Raw genomic sequence first — 26441 nt, 5'->3', positions numbered from 1 at the left:
TTTCAATATTTAAAAGTGCGTAGTAGCCATAAACTTGATAACTCCGACTAATAAAATCAGATTTTTTTTGTAGTGCTGCTTTTATCGAAATCTGGGATACTCCTAGTCCATTGGTCGCCACAATTTTAATGTTTTGAAGGTTGAGGTGAGAGGAATTCTGACCGCGCTTTCAATCATTGACTAATAAAAAATATCTATAGCGCAAACATTCGTTCCAATATTCAACACACATTTTTATAAGTTCTGATAACATAAACATTGTTGGAAAACAAAAGCAAAACAAACCCCAGAAAACCAATCCGTTCAGCCATGTCTCAAACTAAAAAGGGAATTCAAATCGCAATTGATAGAGGGGGCACATTTTGTGATGTTATAGCCAAAATTCCTGGCCAACCAGACTATGTATTCAAATTGTTATCCGTTGACCCACAGAATTACAAGGATGCACCCGTGGAAGGGATTCGTCGAGTTTTAGAAAAAGCAACGAACGAAAAGATACCTAAAGGGAAAAAGCTTAGTTTGGAGTTAATACAAAGTATTAGAATGGGTACTACAGTAGCCACAAACGCATTATTGGAACGGAAAGGTGCCAAAGTGTTACTTGTGACAACAAAAGGGTTCAAGGATGTATTGCTTATTGGCAATCAAACAAGACCTCATATTTTTGATTTGACAGCGAAAAAATTAGGACACTTGTACTATCAAGTTTTGGAAATTGATGAAAGAGTCACCATCGCCGGGTTTTCAGAAGGAGGCGGTGAGAATTTGAAAGTTGATGTCGAGTCTGATTCTGAGTTGAGAGAAAGTGTTACTGGAGATATCGTCAGAGTGATAAAAGAACCAGATTATACAAAAGTTACTGCTGATTTGCAAGAAATATACCGTCAAGGAGAAATTAAAACAATAGCATTATCGTTACTCCATGCATATGCCTATCCACAACATGAGGCCAAGGTAGCAGAAATTGCAAAAAAAATTGGATTTGAAGTTTCCGTATCTCATGAGCTTCAACCTATGCTTGGATTTGTCAATAGAACTTCTTCAACTGTTGCAGATGCATATCTTTCTCCGGTAATCAATGAGTATGTCAGAAACTTTGGGGCGGGTTTTGAAGGGGGGTTAGACGCATTTGGTAACAAGTTATTATTTATGCAATCAAATGGTGGATTGTGTCCGTGGTATAAATTTACTGGGTTGAAGGCAATTTTATCTGGTCCCGCCGGTGGTATGGTAGGTTTTGGTGTGACCTGTTACGACGACATTTCAAAAAAGGCAACCATTGGTTTTGACGCTGGAGGTACTTCAACAGATGTTTCAAGATATGCTGGTAATTTGGAACACATTTATGAGACAGTCGTGAGCGAAATAAACTTACAAACACCACAATTAGATATTTCCACTGTTGCGGCTGGTGGTGGCTCTATGTTGTTTTGGAAAAATGGAATGTTTGTTACTGGTCCTGAATCCGCTGGCTCTGATCCGGGCCCCGCTTGTTACAGAAAGGGTGGACCTTTAACAGTTACCGATGCCAATTTGTTTTTGAATAGGTTATTACCTGATTTTTTCCCCAACATTTTTGGTCCAACTCAAGACCAACCTTTAGATTACGAATTAACGGCAGAAAAATTTAGAGCTCTAACCGATGAAATTAACAAAGATAAAGCAGAAGAAGGAATAATTTTGACACCTGAAGAAGTCGCAAGTGGGTTTTTAAAAGTAGCCATTGAGTCAATGGCAAGACCGATCAGGAACTTGACTGAAGCAAAAGGCTTTGAAACAGCTCTGCATAATTTAGCAAGCTTTGGTGGTTCAGGTGGTCAATTTGCTGTTTCTTTAGCAAAGAACTTGGGCATTTCTCATGTTGCCATTCACAAGTACTCATCTTTGTTATCTGCTCATGGTATCCAGTTGGCTGACATTGTTATTGAAAAGCAATCACCGGCATCTTTTACGTACTCTCTGGAGAATTTCGCTGCCATTGACAACAAAATAAAATACTTGATCACGTCTGCACAAAAGGATTGTGAAGAACAAAATTTGCTTGGCTTCAAAACGAGGTTGGAGATTTTGTTAAATATGAGATATGTCGGATCAGATACTCATTTACTTATCCCTGTTACTAAAGGTGAATATGATGCGGATAAAAAATTTATCACTCGACACAAGAATGAATTTGGATTCAATTTAGACAGAAAAGTGTTAGTTGATGATGTTCAAGTTTTGTTGCATGTTGAATCAGACGATAAAGAGAAATATAATCCGTATCAAGAATTTGCCAAATTGGAAAACAAGAATTCATACCTAGCTCCTTCAAAAATTCAAAAGAACATTTATTTTGAAACCGAAGGTTGGTTAGAATCATCTGTTTATTTTTTGCCTGATTTACAAAAGGGGCTGGTAATCAAGGGCCCCTCTATTATAATTGATAATACACAAACAATTTTAGTTGAGCCACGTTCTAAGGCGGCAATTCTAACTGATCATATATTAATTGAAGTAGAACAAGAGAAAAAGCCAGAACTTTCAAGGACAACAATTGATCCTATTCAATTGTCCGTATTTGGACACAGGTTTATGTCGGTGGCAGAGCAAATGGGTAGGACATTGCAGCAGACTGCAATATCTACAAACATTAAAGAAAGGTTGGATTTTTCATGTGCTATATTTGATAGTAATGGTGATTTAATTGCCAATGCTCCACATATTCCAATTCATTTGGGATCCATGTCGTATGCAGTTAAAGCTCAGATTGAATTGTGGAAAGGAAAATTGCAACATGGTGATGTATTGGTTTCAAATCATCCCAAAGCTGGTGGGTCGCATTTGCCGGATATTACCGTTATCACACCAGTTTTGGATGAATCCAACAACCCTCTTTTCTGGACTGCTTCAAGGGGACATCACGCTGATATTGGTTCTATAGCGGCGGGATCAATGCCGCCAAATTCTAAAACTATTTATGACGAAGGTGCTGCTATTATTACTCATAAATTATGCGACAAAGGTGTATTTGATGAAGAAGGGGTCATCAAGATTTTGGTTGAAGAGCCAGCCAAATATCCCGGTGGGTCAGGAACTAGAACTTTGAGCGACAACATTTCAGATTTGAAAGCACAAGTTGCGGCAAATTATAAAGGCATTACTTTATTGAACAGAATGGTAGATGAATTTACATTTGAAGTTATTGACTTGTATATGAAAGGAATTCAATCTACGGCTGAGGTCTCAGTTCGAAGTTTATTGAAATTGGCATATAAGAAATTTGGAGGTAATAAATTAAAAGGTGTTGACTATTTGGATGATGGTACTGCAATTGCTTTGACTGTTGACATCGATCCAGAAACAGGGTCAGCGTTGTTTGATTTTAGTGAATCAGGCGATGAAGTATACGGTAACTTGAATGCGCCAAGAGCAATATTGTATTCAGCTGTGCTTTATGTATTGAGATGTTTAATCAGTACTGATATCCCTCTTAATAATGGCTGTTTAAGACCAATAGAATTTAGCACCAGAGAAGGGTCGATTGTTAATCCGTCCTATGATGCAGCAGTTGTTGGTGGGAACGTTGAAACTACTCAAAGAATTGTTGATGTCATGCTAAAGACTTTCCAAGCTGCTGCAGGATCCCAAGGAACTTGTAATAATTTTACTTTTGGGACCAATGACTCCACCAAGGGTATATCGTTTGGATATTACGAAACAATCTGCGGTGGTTCTGGTGCTGGCCCTACATGGGATGGTCAATCAGTGGTCCAATGTCATACTACAAACACAAGAATGACCGATACAGAGTTATTTGAGAAAAGGTATCCTGTGTTGGTTCATGAATATTCAGTTCGTCAAAATTCTGGAGGTAGCGGGTTCCATAAAGGTGGAGATGGTGTTGTACGAGATATTGAATTTTTGTACCCCTTAGAAGTTTCATGTTTGATGGAAAGAAGATCCTTAGCCCCGTATGGATTGTTGGGTGGTGGAGAAGGTGCTCGTGGTATCAATTATTGGTATCAAAAATTGGATGATGGAGGATATCGAAAAAAATCATTGGGTGGTAAATGTACTGTTAAAGTGGGGACGGGTGACAGGATAGTGATTAAAACTCCTGGTGGGGGTGGATTTGGCGAGCTGTTGTCAGGAGAGTTGAATTTCCCCGTGGAGAGTTCGCATCCAAGTGTCTTGACGGGGTCAGTGGGGGTTAGAGCAATCACCCAACAAACGAATTAACTCTTTGTAACTTTTGTGTAGTGTTATTTGAATTGAATGCCATTAAGAACAAATTTGTTTTCTTTTGTTGGTTTGTGGGTGGGTGTGTTTACCTAATCGGTTAATTCGGAGATCTGTTTGTCACTAAACCGGAAAAATAGCGGGTACTTCTTTCCTGATCTCTGTCTCTTTTTTTATTTTTTTTTCTACTGTTTGTAATTGCACTTTGATCCCTCCAATAAATAAGCCACAGTGGAAAATTGTGTGAGTCAAGCAAATTAGCAATTAGACGCAATTGCATAATTGTGATTGGTTCAACCTCTTGGTGTTGATATTGAAAAAAACATATATTTATGCATATATATATATATTTAATTCCATTTGTTTTTTTGTTTTAAAAGTAAAATTTGGAGAGAAAAACTCAACTTACAGGTTATGTTTTCTAAACTTGGAAAAAACGGTGGAAGATTAAGCAAACGCTTTGTCAGATACAACTCCAGTATCAACCGAAATAACTCCAAAAACCCATTGCTAGCTTATACGTTTGCTGCAATTGGGTTTCTGGGAGCAGGGTATTTTATTGGGAAGGCATTGCTGAAAGAGCCTTTGCCAACATCCTCAGACCGATCTACTTCCCCACTATCAACATTGCTGTCCCCACAATATGCCAATGAAAAAGATTTCGAAGCTGGATTATTGAAAATTGTTGAAATTGTTGGTCACGAAAATGCATCTTTTGATAAAGATGTTTTATTGGCACAAAACGATTCCTTTTATTCCACTCACCATCCCCCAAATCCTGATGTTCAAAAACCCAGTGCTGTAATTTATCCAACTTCCACTGAACAGGTATCAGAAATTATGAAAGTTGCCCACCAATACCGAATTCCTATTGTGGCCAATTCTGGATTAACTTCCTTAGAAGGTCAAAATATCCATACTAGGGGCCCTTATAGTATTTCATTATCATTCCAAAATATGAATCAAATTGTGGCGTTCCATCCTGATGACTTGGACATTGTTGTTCAGCCGGGTGTTGGTTGGCAAGAATTGGATGATTTTTTGTTGGGTGATCCAAAGGGGAAAAATTTGAAATTTGGTCCGGATCCTGGAATAGGAGCTAACATTGGTGGTATGGTAGGCACTAGTGCTTCAGGTACTAATGCTTTTAAATATGGTACTATGAAAGAAAATGTCGTCAATTTAACAGTTGTGTTGGCTGATGGAACCATTATCAAGACGAGACAAAGGCCGAGAAAATCAAGTGCTGGCTATCATTTAACAAGATTATTCATTGGAAGCGAAGGTACCTTGGGTATTGTGACTGAAATCACCCTCAAATTGCATGTTCGTCCTAGATACGAGTTTATCACTGTAGCTGCGTTCCCGTCGATCAAAGATGCGGCTTCAGCTGCTGAAACCATTATTGCTCAAGGGATTCAACCCAATGCTATGGAAATTTTGAATGAGACAATGATGTCATTTGTTAATGAAACTTCAGATGGGGATAAGCAAAACTTGGAAACACCAACTTTGTTTTTCAAGTTGGGTGGGCCAACATTAGAATCAACTGAAGAGCAGGCGAATTTGGTTGATGAGATTGCCAAAAAGAATAACGTCATGAAGTTACAACGAAGCACTAATGATGAAGAAAACGCTGAGCTTTGGGCTGCTAGAAGAAATGGGCTTTGGTCTACTTTTCAATATGGATCAAAAGTTTTAAAAGACAAAGACGATGTCCAGGTTTGGACCACTGATGTTGCCGTACCAATTTCGAAATTGTCGCTTGTAATTTCCGAGATCAATGATTATTTGATAGAAAAGGGGTTCAAGGATAGGTTTTCTGTAATGGGGCATATCGGAGATGGGAACTGCCATTTCATTATTTTGTACAATTCTCCAGATTATGATAAAGTGCATCATGTCGTTGATCATATGGTTGAACGCGCTTTGAGCCACGATGGAACATGCACTGGAGAGCATGGTGTTGGTGTTGGAAAACGGAAATATTTGCCACTAGAGTTGGGTGTCGAAGCAATTGACACTATGAGACAAATCAAACTTGCATTAGACCCACGTCGTATTTTGAATCCTGACAAAATCTTCAAAATTGATCCAGAAGAAAATTTGGATGAACAGTTGGATCAAGGATCGGTTAAAGTGAAACCCAATTGCATGCATAACCATTAGATGTGAACGAACAGAAATAGACCATTTTGGTACAGATCAATAAATGCATTTTGAAACCACTATGTTCTTGATTTAAACATTATGTCCTAGAATGCTTACACTTTTATTTGGCGTTCTGGTAGTATTTCTGAGTCAGTCTACCCAAAATTGAATTGATTGTAGATATCACTTTTAATAACAGCTCTGCTGAATTGTAACTAGGAAATAGAAAGTGTAAGAAAATCTATATATGAATATCTTCTAGTACATGTCAGTAGTGCATTAAGTATAAACGATCGTACTCGTATATCACAACATTTAGATCACCCGCAAATCGGATTTTAAGTAAATTTTACTAGTTCTTGGCTTTATGACAGAGTCCGACCAATTGAATAAGTATTATACTGTTATGCACTGGACTTTAATATGCATATTTAATGTTGTATGTGGTACAATTCCTGCAAATATAGTAACTGAAGTGGCAACTTTTCTTTCTTGATATACATATAGTTCAGATACTGGTCGATCAAAATACCAGTTGTTGATCCTAGCATTTAATCAAAGTGTGTGTGTTAATTTATTTGTGGTGGTGTATAATGAATAATGAAGATACACGAACAGTTGCATTTAACGCCGAGTGGGACTACGATCATTACAAGATGTAATTGCACAAAACAGAGAACAAAGGAACTCCCAACTCAAAAAACTCTCGAGAAGTTCCTCTTGGCAAAAGAGCTTGCAAAATTGGCTATAGAGAAAGAACATTGTTTGGCTCGGTGACGAAAGAATGATTACATACAATTAATGACCATAGTCTTGTTCTGTCCAAATATGATTAAATTCTTAATTTATTTTGGCACTGAGTGAACCTTATGGCGACTTAGAGCCTTGATAAAAAACGCCGCTCTTAAAAAAAACAATAATTGTTAACAATGGGATGGCAGATAGTAAAGAAGACAGTAATGATGAGGCAATATTTACATATTAATGGAAATAAGCATATAACTTAAATCCGCTTCTGACAGTGAGCCCCATAAAATAATAAAACCAAATTATAATAGGGCGGTGTTTAAACTCCCTTTTGTAGAAGATCTGATGGGGAAAAAAAAGCCCAGATCTAAACCTAAACCTAAATCCTGGACTAGTTTTCAGTATTGGTTGTATCACTGCTTCCACCAAGGAGTTACGCTGAAATTTAGACAATAAACCCGAAATGTGCCAATTGCCAAATTATTAATATTTATTCATAAAAATTAGAGGGTACTGAACAATTTGATGTATAGTTGTAACAAGTCTTTTGTGGTATGGACAGCGCCTTGTTTCTTATCTTCTGAAATGGACGACATCAAAGTTTTCAACATCCTTATAAACTGTGCCAGCCAGACACTGTAAATTCAAACTTCTCGTCTTCTCTTTTAATTGTTTAACAGAGGAACAATAAAGTTTATTGTATAAATGGAGGAATCAATTGAGCTAAAACTTTTGCGAAAACTCTTGAAAAAACAATCAATTTATCAGAGATATTGTCAGTTGTACAGCCTCCTCATATTTTATCTTGTCCGTTAGTTGTAAGAACTGTATTGTGGCGAATGAAATCGTTATACGTGAAACAGCGATCCTTCCAACTACTATGGTTAGTAGTAACGATGAATGGTGTACCTCGCAAGATTATGTCTCTCTAAATACCAAGAAAAAAGAAAGACCCATAATTGTGTGTATGGAAGCAAGTGAGACAAAACAAAAATAATAAGAAATTGCCAGTTATCGCCGCGTAACAAAAAAAAAAGATGAAAACTCCATGACCCAACAAAGAAACAAAGCCTTTATACCACCGCACTGACCGAACACGGGGGCATATTCATACACCAATGCACTCTACATTGCTAATAGCGGTTAGGGAACATGGGCCATACAATGATCGTTGATTTTTTTAAATGCTCTTTAATTTTTGCTGTAGCTAAATGATGTCAGTTTTACGGTCTTTGATTTTTACCTATAATTTGAAGTTATATGATGTAACTGATTTCTGATTATCTTGGTAGGCCAATTGCTATTATTTGAAAGTCGCGATAAATTTTCATGCAGCAATCACCGACTTTTTCAACTGTTTCGCCCCATATATGTGTTTTATTTTTTTTTTAGATTTTCTTGTAATGCCAATTTCGGACTTTAGTGTCCGTCGGTGTTAAAATAAAGCCTTCTCATCATCGAGGAGCCCAATAAACCACCTCCTCTTAGAAATAACCCTCAGCAACCCCACAACTTTGTTTGTTGGGAAATTAACCATAGACACACCTTTTACCCCTCCCCCTCTCCTATTTTGCAAAACATCACTATAAATACAGCAAGGAATCCCCAATTTACCAACCTGATTAATTTCTATTTCTTCTTCCTCCTCATTATTCTATCATTCATACAATCACAACATGTTTAAAAAGGCCTTACCATTAGTCAGCAAGCTCACAACACCAAAAGGTATCACTTATAACCAACCCCTTGGGTTATTCATCAATAACGAATATGTTCACCCAAAGCAACAAAAGACATTTGAAGTTATTTCTCCATCCACTGAAGAAAAAATAACTGATGTTTACGAAGCTTTAGAAGAAGATATTGATACTGCTGTTGAAGCCGCACAAGCCGCATACCACAATGGTTGGGCTCAAGGGCCACCAGAACAAAGATCAAAAGTTTTGTTCAAATTAGCCGACTTGATTGAAGAAAATGCCGAATTATTAGCTCAAATTGAAACTTGGGACAACGGTAAATCCTTACAAAATGCCAGAGGTGATGTTGCCTTGACAGCTGCTTACTTCAGATCCTGTGGTGGTTGGGCCGACAAAATTTTGGGTTCCCAAATCAATACTGGTAACACTCATTTCAACTACACTCAAAGAGTCCCATTAGTCTGTGGTCAAATTATTCCTTGGAATTTCCCATTATTGATGGCTTCTTGGAAATTGGGACCAGTTCTTGCTACTGGTTCTACCACTGTTTTGAAGACTGCTGAATCCACCCCATTATCTGCTTTATATCTTTCCCAATTGTTAGTCGAAGCCGGTATGCCAAAAGGTGTTATCAACATTGTTTCTGGTTTTGGTGCTACTGCTGGTGCTGCCATTGCTAAACATCCAAAGATTGAAAAAGTTGCTTTCACTGGTTCTACTGCCACCGGTAAAATTATCATGAAATTGGCTGCTGAATCAAACTTGAAAAAAGTTACTTTGGAATTGGGTGGTAAATCTCCAAACATTGTTTTCAACGATGCTGATTTGGACAAGACCATTCAAAACTTGATTGTTTCTATCTTCTACAATTCTGGTGAAGTCTGTTGTGCTGGTTCTCGTCTTTTGATTCAATCCGGTGTTTACGACCAAGTTGTTGAAAAATTCAAAGAGGCTGCTGAAAGTGTCAAGGTTGGTAACCCATTCGACGAAGACACTTTTATGGGTGCCCAAGTTTCTGACGTCCAATTGTCCAAAATTTTGAAATACGTTGAATCTGGTAAATCTCAAGGTGCTACTGTTGTTACCGGTGGTGCTAGAGCTGATGGTAAAGGTTACTTTGTCAAACCAACTATTTTCGCTGATGTCAAGAAAGATATGGATATTGTCAGAGAAGAGATCTTTGGTCCAGTTGTCACTTTGATCAAATTTGATACTGTTGACGAAGCCGTTGAATTGGCCAATGATTCCGATTATGGTTTGGCTGCTGGTATTCACTCTGCCGACGTTAACAAATGTATTGATGTGGCCAACAGAGTTAAAGCCGGTACTGTTTGGGTCAACACTTATAACGATTTCCACCCAATGGTTCCATTCGGAGGATTCAGTGCTTCAGGTATCGGTAGAGAAATGGGTGAAGAAGTTTTGCATGAATACACTCAAGTCAGAGCTGTGAGAATGAAAATCAACCCACCAAACTAAATAGTCTATAGGAAACTGGTATTTCTTAGAATTTAGGTTCGTGTTGAGTTAAAAACAAAAGTGAAAAAGAATATATATACGAGTCACATGAAGTTATTTTTGAAAGTAAAGGATTTGTAGAACACCATCTTTTTGGATAAAAATTTACAGAAAAGAAACAGAGGTCACAAATATGTTCACGTTCAATTTGATATCATATATCTTTAATTTCCCACCATGACATTCGGTGCTAGTATTGTCGGAATTAAAAATTACAATCTTTCCCGATGATCTAATGATCTACGCCCAATCCAATCTACAAAAATAATAAGCTCAAAAAAAAAAGAAAAAAAAAATTCTAAAGCAAATATGATCCCGATTCAACCACTCATGGATTTCGATCCTTTATCTCTTTATACTCCTTCACCTCTTCAAAATGAAGAAGTGCTGATACCTATATACCAAGGCTTGTCTGAGATTAAGGAAAATGAAAACCTTTCCGAGACACTACATAACGATTCTCATCTCGAACCGGTTCACATATTAGACTTACCGTTATTGCAATTGAAACCACCATATGAAGTGCTAGTCTCGATTTTAAAATTGCTTTCCCCGGAAGAAACTTTCAATTTTGGTGGATCTCTAGAACATTTTGAAAATACAGCAATAGACCCGGATACCATTTTTCAGGAGAAGGGTGTAATTGAATTGAACACCACGGGTATGACTTGGCTACAACTGTACTGTCCTCGATTCGATACTTTAGAGAAATTAGCACATCTTCCCCGCCTATCAACATCATTCAAATTGAATTTTACGGCAGAGTATAATGCGTACATGACAAACTTAATATCGAACCCCTTGTCATGGATCACGAATGAAAAGCATATTGATACCATCCAAAAACTTGCTTGCTTGCGTATAAGTGAGAATTGTGGTCGAACTGCACAACCAGAAATTATCAGAAAAATTGTGTTACCAAATCTTGACCAATGGATGAAGACCAAAACAGGCCATTTGAAATTACGCGAGCCTTCCCTAACCAATGACAATTTAGGGTTGAAAACTTGGGGATCAGCATTGATTTTGAGTCAACGATTATTAGTTCTTGATCATACGAAATACTTGTATAAAAGCGTGTTAGAATTAGGATCCGGAACTGGTCTAGTGGGGATGGTTAGTTCATTATTAGGGTACCCCACTGTATTGACAGATTTACCAGAAATTGTACCTAATTTACAACTGAATGTTGATTTAAACAAGCTAAACAATGTAACAGTTCTGGAATTAGATTGGACAAATCCCCTGTCATTCCTCCAAACATTTCCGGATGCTAAATATCAAACAATAGTAGTCAGTGATCCTGTTTATTCTTCCAAGCATCCTTATTTGGTAGTAGACATGATAAATTTATTTTTTGACAAATCTGATCCTATGACCCGAGTTTTAGTACAAATACCTTTACGTCCTAAGTTTGAAAATGAACGTCAAGTTCTATGGGATTTAATGGAGGCTAACCTGTATCTTGAGACTGAGCACGAAATAGAGGAAGGATTTGATGATTTTGGTGAAATGAAATTCTGTTTTAAGGTTTTCAAAAAACAAAACTGACGGGCCAACTATCTAAGTGACAAGTCTAAATAAATGATCTCAACTCAGAAAAGCAAGATGTATTATTTTCTTACCATCCTTCATAATTATAAGGTCTTGCAAAATGACATTACAAGTATTGGATAAAAAGTATAGACCGCCTTACGAATCTACACGAAAAGTTTGACAATTTAGTCAGCTTCATGACATAAATTGTGAATAGAACATAGTCTGAAATTATTCTACAGAAATAGATAAAAACCACTAGAATCCTACATCCATCTATATGTATATCCGACTACTCTGACAACGGTCCGGTTTTATAAATAATCTTTTAATTTTTTCAATCTCTCAACTGCGTCTTCTAAAACAGAATCATCTTTGCAAACAGCAAATCTGACACAATTTTCTAAGCCGTTCCCCTTTCTATTCCATTCGGTTAAAAACTCTGTTGGAGGGATTCCCACAACCCCAATTTCTTTGATCAACCAATACGCCAATTTGAAATCTAAAGTGCCTCTATCGCTGATGGTTCCGGGAAACTCATAATCTGCGGGTATCTTAACTTTCAGCAAGTTCACCAACACAAAGTATCCTCCTTCGGCAACGGTGTAGGGTAACCCCAAGTCGTCAAATACCTTGGTGAATATTTTGTACTTGTGTTCATACTCCTTTCGAGTGTTCTCAAAATAGTTTGATTTCTCAGCCTGCTCAAACCCCTGAGATACTGCCTGTTGCAATGGTGCTGGAGTCGAGAAACAAATTCTGGTGTGGGCCGCTGTTACAAATTTAATCAAATTGGCAGGGCCCTGGATATACCCTACTCTCCAACCAGTGGCAGCAAATGATTTCCCAGCAGAACCCACTGTCAACGTCCTTTCAGCCAATTCAGGCAACTGTGGTAATGCAGCTGGACGAGGGAACTTGTCAGTATAATACAAGTTCTCGTAAACCTCGTCGCTGACAAGGATTAAATTATGTTCCACGGCAAGCTTGCCAATCTTGTACAACTCCTCCTCGGTGAAAACTTTACCGATTGGGTTGTGTGGGGTATTTATCACGATGATCTTGGTCTTGTCGGTAATGGCATTATTCAATCCTTCCCAGTCAATCTCCCAATCCTGGCCCGTGACAACCTCGTTGTCAAATTTCTTGGGATACTTGATTTCAACATACTTGATCTTGGCTCCTGTCATTTCAACATTGGGGATGTATTGGTCAAAAAATGGTTCAAACACAATGACTTCATCGCCCGGGGTCAAGAAAGCAAAGAAAATGGCAAACATTCCCTCATTTGCACCCGTGGTGATTTGGACCTCGTCAACCCCCACAGCACGTCCATACGATCGCGAATAGTGCTCTGCCACTTGTTTCAATAAGTTTGGGTTTCCACGAGCATGTGCATATTGGTTGAATTGCGGCTTGGTCAATGCTTCCTCAACAGCGTTAATCGCAAACTCAGGAGGATTGTAGGAGAAAAACCCTTGTCCCAAATTGACAATTGGCTCGCCGGATTCTTGTTGTGCCTGGGCCGCAGTTTCGTTGATTAACGACCAGATATCTTTTTGCCCCGGTTTTTGATAAAAATACGGATTATGCAAACTAGTTGGGTCTGTTGATTTGCTGGCCATGGCTCTAGTTGTTGTGTACAATTGTCGTATTGGAAAGAGCCGTCTTAACATAAAAGTGTAAGATGAAAAAGAGAAAAGAAGGAAGGAAAATTGTAACAACAAACGGGTTATGTGATGTCGAGAAGTTGCATTGGGTATTCTGATATTTTTTGTGTGTCCTAAATTTTAACTCTGACTAATTGTGGCTCTTCCATTTGCAAAGAAGATAATAAAAAATTCAACAAAAATCCAACTTCGGTGATAAACCGCGCCGATATCGCGCATGCATATGACAGCTCTGGTAGCGCTGAGAATATTTCAACGAATTAAATAAATAAATATATTAATTAATGCCAATAATTCTATCAATACTGTAATACACTATACACTACACGTTTATGCAGCTATTTCCTTTTGCAAGTTAGGACTGACAACAGCAGTGCTCTCCTTGCAGTTGCCATTGACAAGCTCGACAATTCTCTTCAACTCACCATCATCTCCAGAATTACAACCTTCTTCCACAACCCAAGGTAAGCTCTCGCTACCACTATTTTTGCAAATCACCTCACACGCATACCCTGTCACAAGCAATCCAGGTGGCCTCGACCCACAAGCCTCAACAGCGTCTCCGACCTTACTCAACGTGGTGCGAATGACTCTCTGATCGGGACACGATGCACGTTCAACGATTGCCACGGGCAAGTTTTCATCCCACTTCTTGTCGTTGACTAACAATGGGATCAACTCAACCACTCTGTGTAGCGCCATCAAAAACACCGTGGTTCTGCTCGACACAAAATCAGGCAAATTGGGCACGGCACCGCGTCTCCCCGTACCAGTGCAAATCAAAACTTGGTCAGCAACGTCTCTGTGTGTCATTGGGATGTTTGACAACACCGGTGCCGCCAATGCAGAGGTGATCCCAGGCACAACCGTTGGTTTGAACCCATGTTGCGAGAAAAAGTTAAACTCTTCTCCGCCACGCCCAAATATATATGGGTCTCCTTGCTTTAGACGAACAACTTTTTCACCTCTCCTCAATGCTTCTAGGCCTAGTGTCAACAACTCTTCCTGGGCCTTCTCAGCATTACCAGGAAACTTTCTGGCAATGAACAATCTTGTGTGGTGTGTAGTGGGGATTACATCCAAGACCTGTTGCGGAACTAGTTTATCTGCTAGCACCAAATCGGCTGTCTGTATAGCCTGTAACGCTCCCAACGTAAGCAACGACACAGACCCAGGTCCACTGCCAACCAAGGTCATCTGGCCAGCTTCCGAGTCTTCTTCTTTTGCACCTGGGACGTTAGCTTGTTTGTGTAACTTATAGGCACTGCTTAGATCCTTGAGTGAAATAGAACCTAATTTATTCAATGGGTAATACTCGACAATTTGCGACAACCATCTTGCCCTTTGTAGCTTTAGGTCCTCTTGCGTTTTGTTGAACTCTGGCACAAACGAATTGAACTTGTGGTTGTTGATAGCATCATCTTCGTGTTCTCCGTGCTCAGATTCAGCTTTGTCTTCCATTTGTATTTGTCGTCTTAACTCTCCCACCTGTTTGCATATTGCATCAATGTCGCTGGGCAACGAGTTCACAAGCTCTCGTTTTATTCTCAGGGCTAACTTGCATCCTTTCCCGTTGGTGGTAACACCTAACTGGAAATCTCCCGAGGTGTAGGTTGACAACATTGTAAATGTACATAAATCTGGTGAGTCGGTTGTGTTTACCGGTATGCGCAACTTGCGACATCTTTGATATATCTCTTGCTTCAAGGCAAGCTGTGAGCTGGGCAACGACACATAAACTCGGTCAACAATAGAATCCACCTCTGCTCGACCTAGAGTAGTTAAGTAATGGGGGATCTTGGTTGGGAAATCTTTATCAATTAATACCGGTAGTTTATTGTCAGTTACATATTGCATGATGTTGGGTGGAAAATTTTGTGGTTGTGAATCGGTAATGAGAATTGGGTTTGCACCTGATTCTATGATTGAAACGATTCTGGTATTGGAAACAGCAGAATACCCAATCAATAAGTGGGTCTCCCCGGTAGTTATGTTGGAAGTTAGCAAATTAGTCATGCTTGAGAACGAGTGTATAAGAAACACAATCAAGGTGCGAAATCTGTTGTTTATAAAGATCAATGACTTTGAATCAAAGATGTAGTGGGGTTTGAAAAATAAATATTTCGGATTATGCTGCGAAGTGGAAAAAAAAAAAATAAATATTGTGATTACAATTAGATGTGTGAAATTGCGTAATCAGTGATTGGGTGGAGACTGCATATAACCAAATGATATAGAACATTCGTGTTGAGCCAAATACATGGAAAGGTTGCAGGTTGTATGGTGTTGGATGTCAAATCTGACAACGGGGATTTGTTGTTTACGTAAAGTTCATCATGTGCTGAAAGAATTTGATCAATGTGTAGAGTTATGTATAGTGCTGAGCATTACTTCAACACCCAAGGCCCAAAGAAGGTGACACATAGGTTTAACCAAAATTCATTTTAGGTGGTTTCGTGTCCGTGGTATATCTATAGAATCGCCGTGTTACCTGTCTTGCTTAGTTTGTTGTAGGCATGCTGTTATGACTTGTGATGTGAGCTGTTGGAGTTTGTACAGAGGAGACACACGAAATGAGCACATCTCGTACCTCGTTGTAAATCATCTGATGTTTTCAAGGAGAAAAAAAAAACTGAAACTTGACATATAACACTAGTGCATCGCAACCCTGGTTTTTCCAATGTTTTCATTTCTATTTATTCAAATTAAGCAATAATGGCCAAGAGAACATTAGGGTTAGCAAAAGCTGCTAAGGCCAAAAAACAAAAGAAAGAACAAGAACATCAAGAAAGTTCTGCCAGCCCAGACGAGGAATCATCTTCATCAAACCAATTGACTATTGAGTTACCAGAAGAAATCGATGCAAATGATGAAATTTCTCAATTAAAAGGGTTGCATAAGACCTACTTACAATCGGAAAGAGACAATGAGTTACTTGTGAACGGTATAATTCATGAATGTGACAGATTATTGCGTGAAAATGATTCAGAGAATAAACAACCACTCCCAGCTGTCTTCCACGCTATTTACGCAATTGCTTTAGCTGAACTAAGTAAATTCCATACTGAAGAATTGGATAAAGTCAAGGAATTTTTTATAGCAGCTTTGGAAAGAGTTGAACTGGGCTTGGAAAAAAATCCCAATGATATTAACTTACTAGTTGCCAAAACCAAAATATTACTTGATCAAATCCTGTTGCAATATATTGCCCCATTAACTTTGGAATCTGACGTAAAAGAATTAGATAAGGAAATCGATGAATTGTTAGATGCCGCATTAAGTGTTTATGAATCAGTGGAAGCTAGAGCCAAAGAATTGAAGGACTATTCCATATTTGATGACTCTGAGACTTTGGACATTTTGGAAGCATTAGATGATATACTAGACATTGTCGATAATTTTGGTAAGGAAAACCAAGGTGACGATGGCTCTGATGAAGACGACGAAGAAGATGACGACGAAGAAGAGAAATCGGTTGAATTGGCAGAAACTCATCCCTTGTACAAAATTAAGAATAGTGACAAATACGATCAATGGTGGAGAGACCATACTCACTTGTACTTGGATAATTTGGAAAAATTAGAGAATGGATCGCCCGAATTAAAAAGAGAAGTCTGTCATAGATTGGGACAATCTTATTTACAAGAATCTGAAGTACCATATCTGGTATTTACCAAATTGAAATATGACGATGAGTATGATGGGATTGAAGAATTGGAAGGGTTGACAGAAAAAGAAGCCCAAAAGATTTCTCAAGAATTGATTACCAAGGCGTTAGATTACTTGAAACAAGCCAAAGATGAAGAGGATCCAGAAACATGGGTTAGCATCGCCGAAGCCATGATTTCGTTAGGGAACTTGTATGAAGTTGATAGTAAAGAACAAGAAGATTTGTATTTGGAAGCAGAAAAGATCTTAAAAAGGGCAAATAATGTCACCAATGGAAAATTCCAAGAAGAATTAGACAATCTTTTACCATAAGTAATAGTCCCCAACTACTAAATCAAAATACAATTTAAATATATATGTATGCGTTAATTAATCTTATTTCTATAAAAGATGTATAAGAAAAAACAAATAAACTAGAAAAATCAATGACTAGAATCTGATGACGAAATAGAAACAACCAAAAAAACAATTAAAAAGTAAAATTAGAAAAAAATGAAAACCAATCCATAAACGTAAACATAAACATAAACAAAACATAGTAAGAATGACTAGGAAACTTAGTCCCTGTTAGCAAAAGCATATATCTAGAAACAATATGTGGGAATAGATTTTAATAAGCAGCAAGAAAAACTAAAAAGCCATAGCAAGAGAAAGTCACTTTCATTCATGATATTCTCTATTGACTTCGTATTATCGTTTATCATCTTGAAAGGTATTACCAACTTTATTATACTCTGTTGGCAATAGTACGCTCGCTTTGTAATTTCATGGCATTCTTTTCATGAGCATTATCTTTGCAGTATTGTAATCCCGTACACATATGGTCTTCCAATAATCTGTGCTTAGCACAAAATTTACCCTGGCAATGGGTGCAAGTTCCTACCATTCTCAATGGTGCCGAATTACAGTTGTGGAAGGCACACCTACTTTTCTTTTTAGTCTTTTTGATAGTAGCATTGGTGGTGGTTGTGGTGGTGGTGGTAGTGCTAGATTTTGCGAGTGATTCTACTGACTGTTGTGGAGTTATTGGTGGAGTATCCACATTATCCGACATTACAATAACAGTGTAAGAGTTATCCTCGGCGGATTTCATTCCAAAAGACTGTAACTCAGCGTAATATGGTTGTAATTTTGAGCCGTTATAGATAACTTTGAAATCAGGTGGCAATGTTATATCGGCTGGTAAGCCAACTTTAATGGATTGTTTCAAATCATCAACAGTCGCATTATCTGGGATAGTCACGGAAAAGGATGATTCGGTAGATAATCTGATAGTAACTTTCATAGTTCAATAATTATGTATTCCGGTAAAGGTAGGGTAGATCGATAGTAAATTAACGTAGGAAATGAAAACAAAAAGAAAAACAAGTAAAGAATTAAAAAATAAAAATAAAACAATTTCTATTTTAAAAAGGGAAGAAGAAAGTGTGGGATTTTGGGATAAGTATTGTCAAGTTTATAAATGGCAAATTGATGAAAATGAAATGAAATGAACCGAGAAAAAATGACTGGATTTTGTATGATAAGACACACACCACACAACAACAACAACTATAGTGGCAGTACTCACAGTTGGAATTAAGTGAGGCGAGGACAACAAACAGAAAAAAAGAAAAAGAAAAAGAAATTCAAACGTAATAGAGAGAATGAATGAGTGAGTGAATTTGTGAATAATAAATTACGGTGGCAAAAAAGAAAAAGAAAAAGACAACAATTAAGCCAAAAGTAAAAGTAAAAAAAAAAAGAAATTTTGGACACACTTTTGGCAAGAAAAATTATTGGGTACTATTAGTCACTTTTCCAAACTGTCAAAGTTACTTTTTTTTGCATTCTCTGTGGATCTTAAACATTAAACAGAAACAAGCAACGTTGTAAATGCCACTGTTGTCACCACCGCAACCTTCTTTTAATTATACTATACTTTTGCATCAAAATTATAGTACTAGTAGTGCTGAAATTACACCCTTGGTGTACAATTCACTACATGACAGCCAAGATTATCCTGTTGTCTATAACATAACTTCGTAATATATATTTCTAAACCTCTAACTACCACCAATAAAATAAAAAGAGAATAATAACCAAAAGAACAAAAACTCTATATCTAACAAAAATATGAAACAATACCCGGAATCAGTTTTTAAACCTTTCTGATTCCCTCTGCTTCGTAGTAATATCAAATTACCAAGCTCCTCTATAAGCACCTGTAGATTTCTTGTGTTCATACTTTTTGTGTGTGGGGAAGATGAAGTTTATTTGCCCAATAAGTATTTTTTTCCTTCATTGGCTAGTCTCCTTTCATAATTCAAAATCTCATCTTTATTGTTGAAAGATATACTTGGTTTGGCACTAGGGTCGATCTTGTAAAGTGGCTCTATAGTATGGCGTTCAGTGAGTGTAGATGTAGATGGTGGAGCACTTATTTGACCAAGTATATTGGTGACAGCCTTTAATTCAGTATCAGCTGGAACTGGGGTACATAAACATAATACAAATAAGTAAAAGATTGCAAGCATTGTATTCTTTTCTTTCTTTCAATCGAAATTTAGCAGTTTAATATGTAAAGGAATGTATAAGTTAAATTGTCAAATGTCTAATATTGGATTGTGGAAGAAAATGATAGAGATATTCATAAGACGAAGAGTAAAGTAGGATCATCATCAACATTTATATATTTTAGAACTCTTTCCTATTAAACCAATTTCAACATGAAAATGAAATTTCAGGTTTATACAAAAAAGCAAACATGGCTTTAATCAAATGCAAACACCAATAATTCTTTTTTGTATTTTTACCTAGTTTGTTTATATTCCCCTTATCAACTTTTGTTTAACCCCTTTAAGTCGTTTTAGTTTAGTACTAGAGTTTTATATCTGTGCCTGTATTGTATTGTATTGTACATTGGTGTCGATACGCGCACTCCAGCCAAAAAAAAAAATAGAACACAGCCAACAATTGTTAGTAACAAAGCCTCAGAACTGTTTTTTTTGTTGTTGTCTTTCTTCTGGTTTACTCCTTTCATAAATAATTCTAGAATTTAAAACACGATTCCACGAAATTTTTTTTACCAAAGCCTAGTTAAGCCAAACGTTATAAAATGCTTATCTACTAAACGTGATACTCCAGCCTTAAAGGTTCTGGTCAACCAACGGTGTCCCAAATAATTGCTATTGCAAGTAAGCCCAACATTGACATCTGTAGTTTTGTTCAATCAGAAATTGTCCATTCCTATTATGCATGAGCGTAACCAGCACAGAAACATGGAGCATAGCCACTAAGCTAGATATCGCCTATATCTGGTTAAAATGGCAGTATAATTGAATGTAGTAGAGCATGCACTTATCTGGCCATCTGAGACGCCTAAAAACGCCAAAGTGAAGAATCTTAGATTATGCCAGTTGATCCTTTGAAATTAGTGTAAGAGTTGGGAAAGCTTAATATATTGCTTGGTAATTTAGAGGGTATTGAGCTAAAAGAGGAGGTTCAAGAACCTATTCCAAATTAAATAGACTACATTTCGCAACTCTTGGAAATTCTATTTGACATTCCATTTTTGTATTACATAAAAGAACAATATAATTACCCTTGAATACCTTTAGAATGACGGAATAATTTTAACCCACTCCATGATACAATGGCCCACCACCAACATACTACATAGATACACCATAACTTTATTATATAGGAATCAATAGTTTCGAAGAAAATTGTTAATTTATCATATAATAACAAGGATGTTGGCGATGACTGTGATGGTTGAATTATAAATCTCCAAATTTCGAAGATTGAATTTATTGAAATAATGAATAACATCCATGTTGATATTAGTAGCAAATATCCGTATACCGCCAAATTCTCATGATTGATGGGGTCTAAATCTATTGAGTTTGGTGATTCTATTAATGGTAATGGCAATGATTGTGAACGCATGGAAAGGAAGTGATAGTTTATTTAAATAACATCAATATTACTTGATCCGAATTCAAAACAAATTTGATTCTAATTATAAATTATAATGTTCAACTAATAGGAATATAAACTAGTCAGGGAAACATGTAGTGATTGACTTTGTTAATGTATTGTGACATAGAGCAAAAGAGAAGATGCTAAGTGAATAATTTGATTTGGTCGGGTTTTTTTTAATGTGTAAAAAATGTGAGAGAATTGAAAGGATATACGAACATGCTCTATCTACTATCAATTTGTAAACCACGTCCTTCTTTCACTTAAAACGACTAAATAAATAAGTCATTAACATTTGAAGTCTTCTTTGACTTTCATGAAGTAGTGGTTTTCTAAAAGAGGATTTGTCACACAATTTTTAATAATAAAAATCAAACCAAATTTTTACAAAAATAAACAAAAAACTGTACTCTAAACTTCAATGAGTTTAATAGCTTTGATATAAATTTAATTACACAATATACTTCGTTCAGGTCATATTTACTAGGGTTAGCTTTGTTTTACAATTGACAAAATCAAGGGATCATCATTAATCGCTGACAATGGTATTCAAAAACTATTCTGTCGTCTTTCTCTAATAGCGTTTCTAAGACGCACACTCACTTCATTTGAATGGTCACCTACATCTTCGACTTCGACTTCCTTTTCATCATTCACTTCGTCAGACAGCTCTGATGTGGATATATCATTGGATTGTTCCAAATCTGCAGCTGAAAAGATGGGAATATCCGATAAATTGTTTAGTGTCAAATCCATAGAAGTCCAACTATTTTGACGACGCAATGGTTTATGTGACTGTTTGAATTCATCATAATCCGTCTCTGTTTCCATTTGATTATAGTTGCGATAAAACTCATCGTAATCCTGAAACATCCCAGGACCGTAATTATTGCAAAACAAATTAACACGTTGACGTAACTCTTCTCTTGTCTTTTTCAATTCTCTGATTTGTAATTGGTCTTTCTCATAGCTAATTAATGAGATAAACAACGGTTTCAACGATTTATAATAGTCAACTCCTATTTCGCCAACTCTCAATGAAGCATAAGTAGTTAAAACTGCCCAGCCATAACAAATAATAAATATGATTATTGTTGACAATTGAGGAACTATTTGCAGCTTGACAATCAAATACGTTCCAATAACTGAATAAAAAATATACAATGCTGGCGCCAACACCAATGCAACCAAAATTTTCCAGGTACTGATCACATCCTTAGCTTTAATCTTGACCAGAGAAGCAGCAAGAGCCTCTTTTGCTTTCCTTACAGAAATTTTCTTTGAAGTTATGAAAACAGGACTGAATAAAATTATACCAGGTAAACTTAATCCCATGAATAACGAAAACTTGAAAAACCTACTGACAAACATCTGAAATGTTTTCAACTTATCAAATTTATCCAATGATTCCACTTGATGGTCATGCAAATTTAACCTCATCAAAGTACGATTATAATGATAAACGGCATCTCTCAATTTTTTGACATCAGGTTCATCCTTATACTGCTGGTAACCTTTGATTAATCTTCGGTCCATTTCAACAACCATTGGTAATGGGATCTGTTCTCTATTGGTCGAAGTGTATAACCTTCTTGCTGCTTGTAACACCATCAATGTATCGTAGTCGTCACAAGTGAGAGTTACTTGTTTTAATCCAAATGTCACCACTTTCAACAATTTATCCACTGTGTCTCTATGGTGTTCCATGTACTCCTTCCCCATAGATTGATCAACCACAATTGGTTTTCCAAATTCTATAACAACCCTGGATCTAAATTTATTTGGATGGAAATAGTTTAAACCAACTGGAACAACACTTATAGGTTGTATCTCTTTTTGTTCCTTGCCATTATTATCGTTCTCTTCGCATTCTTCCATTTGCTGTGCAATGGCACCAAGTGCCATAATTGCCACTCCCGGTTTTAATGGTAACAAATCAGGTCGATCATGAGAACCCCCTTCAGGGAAGATTCCTAATATATTACCATCATTCAAATGATTAAACACATTTTCAAACACCACGTGGTTGTCAATATGTGGGGCTATTTTAAAAGATGTACCATCACGAAAGGCTTTATCAATTCTGGATTGAATTTCTGAATTTTTTGAGCCAAATGGTTTTGTCAAGGTTAAATGAGTATCATCTTCAATACTAGCAATTTGACAATTACCCAATGAATTCGGTAATCCAATCAACCCCTTTTTCTGACATTGTTTTGTGAATGCAGTGTTTTCACCAATTAAAACACAGTCATCATTTGGGTCAACAAAAACTTTACCTTGTCCCAATTTTAAAAAATCTTGAGCTCGTTCAACAGGAATACATCCACAAAGTTTGGCAGCTTGACCAATAACCATTCGATCATAAGATTTTTTGGCAATCAAAAAGGCAATTCTTCGGTTCAGAATCTCCTTCACTTTTGTCATTACCACTAATCCATCAACAAATTGATTATGATGTGGAGCAATGACAAATATAACAGGACCTTCTTGGGGAATGTTAAAGTTTCCTGTACTACGAATATCACGGAAAAATGTATGAATAACACAGTCAAAAAAGAACAATACTAAATCATATGTTATAGATCGAATAATTAGTTGGAAATAATGTAGCATTGACTTTTTCTTGTCATGTTTATGAGGGTGATAGTGGGGAGTTGCTGATGATAACGAGGATGACAACAGATCTGGTGTATCACGGGACATAGTAATTTAGTTCAATTGATCCGTAATGACTTTTAAATTAAGAGGCTTGGATTGCTCTTTCCTTTCTTTTGTGTTTGCAAATCAATTGCCAAAGTTTTTCAATCTTCTTTTGAATTTAAGATAAAAGATTATCTATTATTTAGATGTATCAATTCAATTAACGCCTGCTAGTGCAACTTTTTTTTTAATAAGATAGTTCAAAAAGAATGAAAAATAACAATTAAAATGAGATATAATATTAATCCCAACAAAAAAACCTTAAAAGCGGAGTTCAACTTGTTGATTTATTCATCACGTGATGTTTGAATATTTTCATAGTGTACATTAAGAGATATTAAACGACAACTTTTAGATGAACATTAATAATAAAACCTAGGTATTTTTATTGCTAATCCTATAAACAAATGCCATATTTGGAGTGTTTCTAACAAATTTATTATATGTACAACCAGAATACCAATGGATGTTATAAATTTAAGACAATTGTATTCGTTAAAATAATGAGCCAATTCAGAAAAAGCTCTTTATCGGTTCATCAAAAGTTCATTAGTGCCACTAAAATTAATTTTCAATTTTAGAAAACCATTAAAGTTGATATAAGAAATAAATTCATTTTGAATAACAACTAACAAGAATAAAATAAATTCTCACTGGATACTATCACTAGAACCCCCACATTTCCTGCAACTGAATGCAAGGTTGATTATTAATATGTTCAACTGTGAGAAAGTCAAAGAAATATTATCAATGCTTTAACTTTTGACAAAACATTAGCATTAAATGTTTGAACAATAGGTTTTTTTTTAAAGTGCTTAAAAGTGCTTTTCCGTGACGGACATCAGATTTAAATACAAAAAAAAAATCTTTGGTATACCATCAAAATATAACAGTTTTAACGGCCAATTACTTTTCAGTATAACTTTATAGTTGGACCCGTGATTCCGTAAGGATTTATGATTTTAGCAAATTTTGGAATCGCTTGAAAAATAGCCTATATATTCCTAACTTATAAAATATACCCAATTTGAGATATGAATCACATCAGGCACCAGGATAAGGGAAGCAAAATATTGATAGAAAATGATTTGTTAGTTAGTGCTCCTCCTATATAACTGGAACTGACGAATCTACTTTCGTTTTATCTTTGAGTATTTGATCAGCAAAGATAAAACAGTTGCGAAATCCCATCACAAAAACGGAAAAAAGAAAAGGAAAAACAATTACCCTCAATTCCAACAATATAATGTGCCACAGTTCCATCTAATGCGTCGACTTTCAATATTTATTTTGATGCATTTCATTTCAGTTTTTTTTACAACATCCGAACAAGAACAACAACAACTTGACTGTTCAAACAATTACCAATGACAATCTCCAATTCAAATTTATTCAAACCAATTAAAGTCGGCAATAAAACTATCAAGAATAGAATTGCTCATTTGCCAACCACTAGAAATCGTGCTACTGATGATCATGTACCCACTGATTTAATGAAAAAATACTACACAGACCGTGCTAAAAGTGGATCTTTATTAATCACCGAAGCCACTTTAATCTCATTAGATCAAGGTGTTTACCCTAATGTTCCTGGTATGTGGAATAAACAACAAAAGGATGCTTGGAAAGAAATCACCGACTCAGTTCATTCTATTGGTGGCACCATAGCTATCCAGTTATGGGCTTTAGGTAGAGTTGGTAATGCCAAATTGTTGAAAGATGAAGGATTACCATTAACTGGAGTCAGTCCTATTTATGAACACGAAAAGGCTGAACAAGATGCAATTGATGCAGGCAACCCAATTCAAGAATTGACTCAAGATCAAATCAAAGATATTGTTTATAATCAGTTTGCCAACGCAGTCAAATTAGCTGATGAAGCAGGTTTTGATTTTATTGAATTGCACGGTGCCAATAGTTATTTGTTTGAGCAATTCATTCATCCTGGAACCAATAAGAGAACTGATAAATACGGGGGATCAATTGAAAATAGAGCCAGATTTTTATTTGAAGTTGTTGATCATGTATCCACAATTGTTGATCCTGCTAAATTGGCAATCAGATTATCACCTTTAAACAATTTTCAGGTTCCATTTGTAAACCCAGAAGGACAAGAAGATTATTCTTACATCGTTGAAGGTTTACAGAAGAGAGCAGATGAAGGTAAAGGTCTTGCATTCATTGATGTTGTTGAAGGACGATTCACATCTGATGGAGGTACTGAAGGTTGTAATGTAGATTTTGTTGGTGAAATTTGGAAAGGTCCATTGTTAAAAGGAGGCAATTATACTTATGATAGAAAGAACGAGTGGAAAACAATTGAAAACGATGCCAATGCAGATGATAGAACGTTGGTTGGCTTTGGCAGATATTTCATTGCTAACCCAGATTTACCTGCTAGAATCCAAAAGGGCAATGAATTGAATGATTATGATAGATCAACATTCTACAATACTGATGATTATGGTTATAATACCTATCCATTTTATGGAGAGGAAAATAAGGCTGACCCTAATATTAAAGTATTAGGCGTGGCTTTAGCTTAGACGAGTATAAATCCAATTTT

General features: G+C 36.5%; 12 protein-coding genes across 12 annotated transcripts; 6 read left to right on the top strand and 6 right to left on the bottom strand. All coding sequences in view use genetic code 12, as the record gives it.

Annotated features, from left to right (window-relative positions):
• Positions 1-309: 309 nt before the first annotated feature.
• On the top strand, positions 310-4221 carry HYU1 (5-oxoprolinase; the record flags this gene model as incomplete). The annotated part of the gene is made up of 1 exon (XM_710252.2): positions 310-4221. One exon carries the CDS (start codon positions 310-312, stop codon positions 4219-4221), a length of 3912 nt encoding a protein of 1303 aa, XP_715345.2.
• A 414-nt stretch (positions 4222-4635) lies between these two features.
• DLD1 (Dld1p) lies at positions 4636-6390 on the top strand (the record flags this gene model as incomplete). The annotated part of the gene is made up of 1 exon (XM_710253.2): positions 4636-6390. The coding sequence occupies one exon, from the start codon at positions 4636-4638 to the stop codon at positions 6388-6390; it is 1755 nt and encodes a 584-aa protein (XP_715346.2).
• A 2405-nt stretch (positions 6391-8795) lies between these two features.
• ALD5 (aldehyde dehydrogenase (NAD(P)(+))) lies at positions 8796-10295 on the top strand (the record flags this gene model as incomplete). Its single annotated transcript, XM_710254.2, has 1 exon — positions 8796-10295. One exon carries the CDS (start codon positions 8796-8798, stop codon positions 10293-10295), a length of 1500 nt encoding a protein of 499 aa, XP_715347.2.
• A 369-nt stretch (positions 10296-10664) lies between these two features.
• CAALFM_C202960CA (S-adenosylmethionine-dependent methyltransferase) lies at positions 10665-11885 on the top strand (the record flags this gene model as incomplete). The annotated part of the gene is made up of 1 exon (XM_710256.2): positions 10665-11885. One exon carries the CDS (start codon positions 10665-10667, stop codon positions 11883-11885), a length of 1221 nt encoding a protein of 406 aa, XP_715349.2.
• Positions 11886-12184: 299 nt separating this feature from the next.
• CAALFM_C202950WA (kynurenine--oxoglutarate transaminase) lies at positions 12185-13546 on the bottom strand (the record flags this gene model as incomplete). The annotated part of the gene is made up of 1 exon (XM_710257.2): positions 12185-13546. The coding sequence occupies one exon, from the start codon at positions 13544-13546 to the stop codon at positions 12185-12187; it is 1362 nt and encodes a 453-aa protein (XP_715350.2).
• A 324-nt stretch (positions 13547-13870) lies between these two features.
• MET1 (uroporphyrinogen-III C-methyltransferase) lies at positions 13871-15556 on the bottom strand (the record flags this gene model as incomplete). Its single annotated transcript, XM_710259.2, has 1 exon — positions 13871-15556. One exon carries the CDS (start codon positions 15554-15556, stop codon positions 13871-13873), a length of 1686 nt encoding a protein of 561 aa, XP_715352.2.
• Positions 15557-16255: 699 nt separating this feature from the next.
• Positions 16256-17521, top strand: CAALFM_C202930CA (uncharacterized protein; the record flags this gene model as incomplete). Its single annotated transcript, XM_710260.2, has 1 exon — positions 16256-17521. One exon carries the CDS (start codon positions 16256-16258, stop codon positions 17519-17521), a length of 1266 nt encoding a protein of 421 aa, XP_715353.1.
• A 415-nt stretch (positions 17522-17936) lies between these two features.
• On the bottom strand, positions 17937-18494 carry CAALFM_C202920WA (uncharacterized protein; the record flags this gene model as incomplete). Its single annotated transcript, XM_710261.1, has 1 exon — positions 17937-18494. One exon carries the CDS (start codon positions 18492-18494, stop codon positions 17937-17939), a length of 558 nt encoding a protein of 185 aa, XP_715354.1.
• Positions 18495-19461: 967 nt separating this feature from the next.
• On the bottom strand, positions 19462-19725 carry CAALFM_C202910WA (uncharacterized protein; the record flags this gene model as incomplete). The annotated part of the gene is made up of 1 exon (XM_019475212.1): positions 19462-19725. One exon carries the CDS (start codon positions 19723-19725, stop codon positions 19462-19464), a length of 264 nt encoding a protein of 87 aa, XP_019330757.1.
• Positions 19726-20788: 1063 nt separating this feature from the next.
• Positions 20789-21139, bottom strand: CAALFM_C202900WA (uncharacterized protein; the record flags this gene model as incomplete). The annotated part of the gene is made up of 1 exon (XM_710262.1): positions 20789-21139. The coding sequence occupies one exon, from the start codon at positions 21137-21139 to the stop codon at positions 20789-20791; it is 351 nt and encodes a 116-aa protein (XP_715355.1).
• Positions 21140-21721: 582 nt separating this feature from the next.
• Positions 21722-23878, bottom strand: SCT2 (bifunctional glycerol-3-phosphate/glycerone-phosphate O-acyltransferase; the record flags this gene model as incomplete). Its single annotated transcript, XM_710263.1, has 1 exon — positions 21722-23878. One exon carries the CDS (start codon positions 23876-23878, stop codon positions 21722-21724), a length of 2157 nt encoding a protein of 718 aa, XP_715356.1.
• Positions 23879-25242: 1364 nt separating this feature from the next.
• Positions 25243-26421, top strand: EBP7 (Ebp7p; the record flags this gene model as incomplete). The annotated part of the gene is made up of 1 exon (XM_710264.1): positions 25243-26421. The coding sequence occupies one exon, from the start codon at positions 25243-25245 to the stop codon at positions 26419-26421; it is 1179 nt and encodes a 392-aa protein (XP_715357.1).
• Between the last annotated feature and the right edge of the window lie 20 nt (positions 26422-26441).

The sequence above is a fragment of the Candida albicans genome, chromosome 2 (assembly GCF_000182965.3).
Source record: "Candida albicans SC5314 chromosome 2, complete sequence".
NCBI lineage: Eukaryota > Fungi > Ascomycota > Pichiomycetes > Serinales > Debaryomycetaceae > Candida > Candida albicans.
Note: the sequence above shows the minus strand (reverse complement) of the source record. Positions and strands in the feature narration are given on the sequence as shown.